Source organism: Clinocottus analis, unplaced genomic scaffold (assembly GCF_023055335.1).
Source record: "Clinocottus analis isolate CAN_PGR_092001 unplaced genomic scaffold, fCliAna1.0.p SCAF_10, whole genome shotgun sequence".
Taxonomy (NCBI): Eukaryota; Metazoa; Chordata; class Actinopteri; order Perciformes; family Cottidae; genus Clinocottus; species Clinocottus analis.
Window position 1 is genome coordinate 2,464,518 of NW_027175821.1, and position 9,183 is coordinate 2,473,700.

The 9,183-nt window shown below is 41.4% G+C and overlaps 1 protein-coding gene and 1 long non-coding RNA gene across 2 annotated transcripts; both read right to left on the reverse strand.

Annotated features, from left to right (window-relative positions):
• Positions 1 to 1,962: 1,962 nt before the first annotated feature.
• On the reverse strand, positions 1,963 to 5,859 carry LOC137794024 (ZP domain-containing protein-like; the record flags this gene model as incomplete). The annotated part of the gene is made up of 9 exons (XM_068590569.1): positions 1,963 to 2,632; positions 2,735 to 2,939; positions 3,235 to 3,334; positions 3,751 to 4,151; positions 4,249 to 4,433; positions 4,824 to 4,882; positions 5,196 to 5,339; positions 5,438 to 5,579; positions 5,754 to 5,859. Coding segments are annotated over 9 exons (1,479 nt in total), but the record flags the coding sequence as incomplete, so codon positions are not given.
• An 881-nt stretch (positions 5,860 to 6,740) lies between these two features.
• Positions 6,741 to 8,539, reverse strand: LOC137788969 (uncharacterized). The gene is made up of 4 exons (XR_011077797.1): positions 8,397 to 8,539; positions 7,428 to 7,633; positions 7,123 to 7,263; positions 6,741 to 6,827 (listed from the first exon to the last, which is right to left on the reverse strand). It is a non-coding gene; the product is annotated as an uncharacterized lncRNA (long non-coding RNA).
• Positions 8,540 to 9,183: the final 644 nt, after the last annotated feature.

The following is a 9,183-nucleotide window of genomic DNA, read 5'->3' on the forward strand; positions in this document are numbered from 1 at the left end:
TGATCACCTTCCTGCTAAAGTGAGATTTACACACACAGGAGATTCTGAGAATAATAGGTGAGTCAGAGAAGTTATTTCACAAAGTGGTCAGAGAGACCAGCGTATTGAATCAAGAATGGACTTGATTTGGCAGTCAGTTGTTGACTTCATACAGACGTTGACACAACCGCTTCACACAATACATGAATATATTCAGAGTCCTGGGTTTTCTCAACGTGAAGAGAGGGTTTAAGTAAAGGACGAGGCCTATCAGGAGCATACATTATTATAGTATAATGCACTAAGTACAAACATTGTTAGCAAGTTCACACTTTGTAATACACATTGTCACAGACTAGTTTGGGTCCGAGTGACTGACATAGTAAGTCAGATAGGACCCTATTGATATTGTTAAAGGTATTTTTCCTTCTGATCCTTATTTTACCTCCCTCAACCCATTTTTGGGGTATTTGCCATGCACGAAAACGCGCCAAATTTTGGCACACTTGTCGGGCTAAGTAAAAATATTCATCTGATATAGGCATCCTATTTGTGTTTAAAGACATGTCTCTCTAGCGCCCCCTAGAAGTTGGACCGGCAACGCCCCTCACCCAGAATGTACGATTGCCTTGAAAATATTCACACATGTCTATCTCCACCTGCTCTACAAAAAAGCCTCTCAGAAGCCTATACTCTGCCGCCTTTGATTTGCCACCATTTTGAATTTTGTTAAAAACACATTTTAACAAACTACTCCTGCACACTTTGTCCAATTCATACCAAACATGCTGGGTATCATGATTGGAGCTTTGTCATCAAAAGTTACTAAAAGCTTTTTGATATCTCATTGGATTTAGGAGATATTGACCAATTAATTTTTTTGAGGCGTGTCTTGTTTTTTAATACTCATAACTTGAAAATGATATGGACTAATGACTCAAGATTTGCAGCATTTGTACACATTGCTTTCCCTAATATGCAAACAATATTCCCTGTAATTTAAACACTAGTGGGCGCTACAGTAATTCGGCAAATTTGGGACTTTTTGTATATTTTTCCTCATTTCCAGCGTTTGTACTTTTACGAACACGTCCTACAATATTTATGCGAGCGACTTCAATTCTTTTTAAGAATTATCTCAAGACCCTTAAGATGAAAAATTATTTTGCATTTTCAGTGAACGGACTTGACGTGTCGTGGACTGGAAGACACCGAAGACACGCCCGTTTAGTGCCGTTCGCTATGTTATAGACAGCTGTTGTAACTCCAAGATACTTTATGCCAGCCGCCCAAAAATTTCTCATGGCCTGAGAGTACATTTACATGAAGAAATGTCTTCATGTAAATGTACTCAGGCCTGAGTAAGTTTACATGAAGAAATGTTTGGATTGTCGTAGCGCCACCTACTGCCAAAAGGAAATTAGCCAAACGACATCGGATTCATATGCAATCAACATGACATGGTCTACACTTCACGTAGAGAAACACTCCTTGTTTACTCCTTGTTTTGTATCTCCACTTGACTTCCTTCAATCTGCCCCAATCATGTCGTGCTTGCTGTAAGTCACGGCCTGAGGATATCGACAAGCCCAACCGACTCTATAATGATCAATCATTAGCTCATCATTAGCTTTTACATTTTTGCTTGTTCTTATCTCAGAACTCATCTAGAAAATAAGGTTGAAACACATGAGATGATGTCCTTGAATGGTTTGAACATCTCTGGGGTTGAAGCACAAGCTGCAGAAAGAACACAACAATAGTTTCTTTACAAATAAACCAGACGAAACTTCGCCAATAGCTATTTCCACGACTGAACAAGTTGGTTTGAATTCACCCTTTTATATTCTGATTCACTTTATTACCCCGTACTTAATGGATAAATACATATCCTATGACTAATAATATTCATATTTAATATCTCAATAGTTGTACAGTATGTGTATGACAAAGGTTTAGACAAATAAAGAAGACAAACAAAAATATTTGCTTATTTTTATTGATCTATAAGAGGAGACATATCACACTCATTTCCAGGTTCATACATATTTTGGGTTTGTCCTGGATCACCTTTACATGCTTTAAAGTTCAACAAAAATATATTTTCCCACTCCCACTGGCTTTGTTGACATGAAAGCTTAATAAAATTAACTACTACTTTCTGTCTGTCAGGATTAAACCCGAATTTACCCTCTGAAACCTGCGTTACTAAATATGTGTGTATATCTCCATGGATTGAGAAAGTATTTTAAAAAAGATAGATGAAAATCTCCCTTTTTATAATAGGGGACCTTAAAGCAAGAGTATCATAAATGACTCAAGTCTAGTTGTAACAACCTCTTTGCACCGGAACAGATTTGTTCTCGTTAAAGTATATTTCCTCTTAAAGCTGTAGACATTCATGAAGATTAAAGTTCATAAGACACCCCAAAACTCGATATAAAATGGCAAACCCATCAAAAAACCTACATGTAGTAAAATGTGATCAACTGAGAGTTGATATTCAGCGTGTCGCCTCAGCTCTCAAATGTGGACAAAGGTTGGTATTTGACCTTTGACACTTTGGCCTTGTACATGATCACTGCACTGATCATGCCAACAGCTGCAAGAAGACATCCAGCGATGAATACCAGGTTCAGGTTCAGGTGCATCGCTGGAGGAAAGAGAAGCAGAATTATACATTTGTTCTGGTCCAAAGTGGAGCTCAAACAAGTGAGGTGTGCTGGTAATAAATGAAGCCTCTCTGTTTTCACACCTGAGCTTTCGTTGATGTCCGCTGATCTCTTCAGGCGCAGAGGACCCTGGGAAACGAAGTGCCTTGAACTCTGAGATATGACCTCTCTCTTTCTACGGTGATGAGTCGCCCAGCTGCTCGGCATCGTGGAGTTGATGCATCCCTGCGAGCACCTGGTGTCGGGGCTCCCTGCTTCACACATCAGGACATTGCAGCTGATGTACACCTGAATGCAACAGAGCACGCTGTCATGACTTCAGCAGACGGACTCTTACAGTGGAGAGCAGCGCTCGGGTCAGATCCAGTATGGAGCCGACAGTCAGTGAGGTCCGAGTCCTCAAGTCCTCTAATAAAGTTGCAGGAATTCAACCTCTTTTTCACATGGCCGCACATGCCTTTGCACCTGTCCACTTCATCAAGAGTGCATTGATTATCACTTAGTAAAACTAGCCGGATAAATATTCATTGAAGCACTTAGAGATTCCCCAGAGACATCAACAGTCTCCTGCTCAAGTCTTTACCTGATCATGCAGGCCGATGAACTTGAAGGCCTCCATGCAGAACCTGAACTGTCTCGGGTGGGAGGGGGAATGTGTCTGTACGGTCGGATCCACGATACACCTAGTCAGAGCAAAACAAAGCAGAACAATGAGACATTTTGCCTTTGGTACTCTATACCTTTTAATGGATGCTGTTAGAGGGGCAGAGGTATTGTTCTACTGTAGGTATTTACATGAGGAGGAAAGGTTCTATAGAGCTTGTGCAAAAGATAAAGTCAGTGAGACATCAACTTCCCCATCCTGACATGGTCATATGACATAAAAGACCCTCTAAACTAAGAGGAGATAATCATCTGCAAAGTAAAACACAAGACAGAGAGACATTTCATTTCCATCTATGAATCCACCGTCTACAAATCGATCATCTGTCATTCACACCTTAAGGGGAATTTACTTACAGACTTCTCACATGACAGAAAACCACAACTCTTTACGAATACTCTGTCATGTCCTCTATTGCCACTAGGTGGTGCCTACCCGTTCTCAATGATGGAGTAGGTTTGCTGGTAGTTTTTGTTGTCGTATGGAGTAGCTCTGCAGGACTCCACAAACAGCACGGTGTTGTTGATGGAGGAGGTTGCCTCTATCTGCATGTAGATCCTCTTCCCTAGTTCATACACCAGTGGGTATGATTTTGGATCCACCCTGGTTTGGTACTGGTTGTTGGGATAGAACTCAAACTGGTAGGTGAACGTGCCGAAGCCCCGGTCCCAAACTGTGACCTTTTTCCTGTGTGCCGTGAAGCTCAGCGTCACGTTTCCACGTTTGGGGTACTGGCAGTAGAACTGCACCTCCAGCAGGTGTTTCCTGGTGATCACGTCGGTTAAGTTGTCAAACGTGGTGATTTCATTCTTGAACCTAAGGTAATCATCGTCTTCCTGCAGATGAAATGGTTATATAGTCATTACCCATCCAGATAAAGGCAACACCATTAACCGAGAGAAGAGCACAGCCGGTAACAAAACCCTGCTTTACCTCGATCTCAGTGCCACAACTGTTGAGGGGGATGACAGCGAAGACGTGAGTGCTGTTGGACTGCATTCTGCAGGCGATGTTGGTGGCGTCATTAAGCCGCAAATGGTCCTCTTGGAGTCCAGGGAATGAAGCTTTCTCGACCTGTACTGTCATTGTGGACTCGGTGCAGATCACATTGGAATTAACTAGAGGAAGAGATTTTTAAAAATAGACATTATACCCTCTGGTATTCCACTTATGTACAGGCGCTAGTAAGGCCATCAAGAAATTCAGCAAACACAGGGAAGAAGAAGACTGCAAGCTAGTACACATTGATGTAAACAATTCGAGATTTTAAATATTTTCTATATACACTAAGCAAGTCATTTATATATAATGATGGCTCTGTACTTAGTTTGGCAGGAAGGTTTACCAAATCATAGCTCTTTATGGAAGTACATGTCTTCAAAACTCTAAAGTTCACCAGCCGTGCTGCCAATATTTGGCCCTTTAACTTAGAGTTTAGCATCTGATGTAGGTGAAAATATCCACCATTACAGCAGTAGTTGTACAACAAAACATTAAAATAGACTCACTTTGCTTCTTCCGAACTTCTACCAGAACACATCTCATCTCGGACTGATAGATGCCAGACCTGAGGAGCATTGATGAACACTGATTTAATTCCTGTTTCAGTTTGGCTGATATGACATTATATTTTGTACCTTTAAGAGAAGACTTAATCTCGATGTGTGATCTCTTGTGTTCATGAGTGAAATCTATTTAAAAACACATTTTAAGTCATGTTAAGAAAAACAGAGAGATGTTACTTACTGTGAAGATGGTGTGTTGTGGTTGTGATGATGCTGTTGTGTGATAGCAGTTACAGCAGATCTGAATAAAAGTGTTACAAAGTCAAATCAAGGCACACGGTACACAAATGCCCTCATCAGGAGCCCAAAGCTTACCCGGTCACCGCTTCAACGGCAAAGCAAATCGGGAAAAAATCTCCCAGGTCATCTTCGAGAGGCGTCCAGCGGATGACGAACTCCCCATGTGTGTTCCTTTGCTTGGAGACATTCATTGGGCCACTGATGATAATATCATGTATCCTGTGTGAAAACAAAACATGGAAACCAGAGATGTATTGACTCGACTCCGTATTGCAGATGATATCAATTCATCACTGATCATGTTGGTCCTCACTCACGTTGCGTATGCCGCTTGTGCTTTGACTACGATCTCCACTTCTTTGCTGACCTCTGCTCGGATTCGGGCTCCATTTAAAGGTGTTGGGTCCAGAAACTTTGGCAAGTAGAGTCCCTCCTGACACGAGGGAGCAGGTGGGTCCACTGGAGTTAAAAAAAGAAGATTCATTTACTTTCCAAAGTGCAATAAGTAACTAATACTGAAAACTGTCATTTTTGCTGCTGTAAACTTGTTGCCAGAGCTAAAACAACAGTTTTTTCTTCATTTTTTGTGGATTCGATAATTGAAAATATTGTTGCACAAGAAAAATAACTCACCAAGAAAGGAGAACTGCAACGGTAGTTTACTGAGTGGAGTAGTGTTGGCATGCGAGTTTGTTGTTGGTGGTGCGGTGGTGGTTGTTGGTGCGGCGGTGGTGGTTGTTGGTGCGGCGGTGGTGGTTGTTGGTGGTGCTGTGGTGGTTGTTGGTGCGGCGGTGGTGGTTGTTGGTGGTGCTGTGGTGGTTGTTGGTGCGGCGGTGGTGGTTGTTGGTGGTGCTGTGGTGGTTGTTGGTGCGGCGGTGGTGGTTGTTGGGTATGGTGTGGTTGTTTGAGCATTATACCACCACCACCATCCTGTGGTGGTTCTTGGTGCTGCCCTGGTGGGTGTTGGGTATGGTGTGGTTGTTTGGGCATTATACCACCACCACCATCCTGTGGTGGTTCTTGGTGCTGCCCTGGTGGGTGTTGGGTATGGTGTGGTTGTTTGAGCATTATACCACCACCACCATCCTGTGGTGGTGGTTGTTGGTGCTGCCCTGGTGGGTGTTGGGTATGGTGTGGTTGTTTGAGCATTATACCTCCACCACCATCCTGTGGTGGTTGTTGGTGCTGCGGTGGTGGTTGTTCGGTATGGTGTGGTTGTTTGAATATTATACCACCACCATCGGTATGGTTTGGTGGTTCCTTGTGTTGTGGTTGTTGGGTACTGTGTAGTGATTTGAGTACTATACCACCATGGGTACGGTACATATCTTTTATGCCTCACACCCAGTGGGGCCCTGGCGGATTGGGATCCATCAGTGTAGGCCAGAGTGATGGGCCTTTGTGGGAAGTCTTCCACCATCAACTCAAATCCAAAAACTCTGGGGTCGGCTGTGGAGTTTTGGTAGTGTAATGTGCAAGAGCCCTGACAATGTGAACATTTAAGGTTAAGTGAGGCAAAGCATTAGTGAGGTATTACAATGTATTAGGAAATAGATATTTCAACTTACCTGATCTAAGACAAAGCCTTGAGGTTGGCGACACGAGCCACACTCTACATGTGGTATATTTCCATATCTGCATCGAACTTTGTCGCCATCAGGATCAAAGGACATCAGCTTGTATGTCCGTGGGCAGTTCTGGGGAACTCTTGAGTAGACACATTAACATGTGTTAGTAACAATCTACCATGCAAAGAATCCTTAACACACGAGCATCAAATCAGCAGAGACACAAACATGCACGTCTGGATAGCTAGACAAATGCAAGAAGTAATATAAAACTAGTGGCATGCTGGTAGAGGTGTAGTAGGGTTTATAACATGTGACATAATAAATACAATCTTAATTTAAAAGGCAGAATACAATGTTTTACTTTAGTTTAGCTTTTCCCAACAGAAAAATGTTGTAAAAACTACATGTCATGCTAACTGCAGGAGACTCACCTGAGTAAAGGTAGAATGGCAATGTCTGGTGATCTGTTTGGTTTTCCAGTGTCAGATCTTCTTCCCAAATCCAGTGAAGTCAGTAGTCTCCAATTAGAACTAGATGAGTCACGCTTTGGGATCCAACAGCAGCTTGCAGCCCTGGTATGTGCATCAATCAAAAGACACTCTTGAAGCGCTGGAGTGAACAATGGCTTCTCTTCACGATGAGCCCAACAAATACGACTGTCGGTTCCACACATTTGACTCAATACACATGAAGTGCAGCGGCATTGATACGATTTCAGAGGGAAATTAAAACTCACCTTATTTGAAAAGGTTTGTCACTCGCGAGGTTTCTTGTGCTGACGGTTTCAGTTTCACACCATTGTCTGTTGTATTTTGGTGCATTGGTGCTCCTGTCAATTACACCTCTCTGAGCTCTGCGGACATAGCCACAATTTCCTTGGAAACAACTCCAATAGAGGGAGTACTGACACCCATCAAAGGTGTCTCTGTTGCGAATCTCCACCTGTGGAAGAAATCTACAGTCAGAGACGGTTGCTCTACTGGAGCTAAGGACATTTTCATGAATTACATTCATGTATTTTGTAAACACATCAGTTATTTGACTCTTATTAAGCCATTTTAAGAAAGATGTTCAACAACAAACTAAAGTCTGAACAATTAATGTCCCTATTTTAAATCTAATTAAAATGTTTTAAAAATCATTAAAATATTCTAATATGTCCTTGGATATTACATTTTTGTAAAATCAAGCTTTCATGCATTTTTTTTTACTTTTTAGTGAAATTATTATTCTTTAGAACGAGGCTAAAGGTCAACATTCTTCTTTTTACCTAAACAAGTTATAGATCATATAATAATCAATGAAAAGTAATCTTAACTCATTGAATGTGTTTACATGAAACTAGTGTATGAACCTTAAATATGAGAGAAAATTCAAAACACGAGAGCAAAATATAACCTCTCAGTAAGAATGAAAGCAGGAATCAGAAGTATATATATATATATATATATATATATATATATATATATATATATATATATATATATATATATATATATATATATATATAAATATATGTATATACTAGAAAAAACGTGTATATATTATCTTATCAAAGTATTTAAACTCAATTAAAATAACAGCAGCAATTATTATAAAGGAATGAAATAAGCGTTTCCCAGAACATGACAAACCCCAGGGGAAACATATTCACACATCATCTGTAATGCTCGGTGCATATCACATCAAAAGTTGCATCTCTCACCCGTAATGTTCCATCGGGGTTCTTTCCTTTGTAGCTGTAGCTCGTGGATCCCCCAAAGTAATGCGATGCAGCCGCCAGAGAGACCAGGAGCAGCTGAAGCAGGAGCACTGATGTGGAAGCCATGACGCCCTCAACTCACCTGTCTGGAGGTTCTCTGCCACTCTCATCCACCTGCAGCATCATTATATACGCTCACCGGCAGGCCGGCCAGACGATGGCCATGCCCTCAAGGTTAATGGCGTGTACGCCATATGCCGGAATAGGCTGCAGAACTGGTTTCACAGCATCTTCTGGTGTCAACACCTGCAACAGTGCCAAGTTGGATCACAATGAGACATCCCTGATGCCAGCATGCTGGCTGCCTGTTCTGAGTCCGATAAGATAGTTTTGACCTGACGTGGTTGCACAACCCAATGGTATCCAACAACAACGATTCAATAATACAGCATCCTCTTGTTGTACTAGAAGCTCTCGTCACAGTCGAATGATATTGAGGAATCAAAGTGTTTGGCTCCTGTCCAACACGTACATTTAAGCAGGTGCTTTTAGCGTTGGAGGCCTCTGTGTTAACCCCAAATCAATAAAGCAAATTATTTCTCTATGTGTGCTATAAATTAATCTACATGGATTTGGTGTGAGTTGCTGTTGTATAAATTGTCTGTTGAGATGTCTGCCTTTGCTCCGATATCATGAAACATCACCATTGTCAATTTGTGATGGTCAATAAAAAGAACATTTGTAACCTTTTGTATTCCAGTCATAATATCCAGTCATACAATAAGTTATA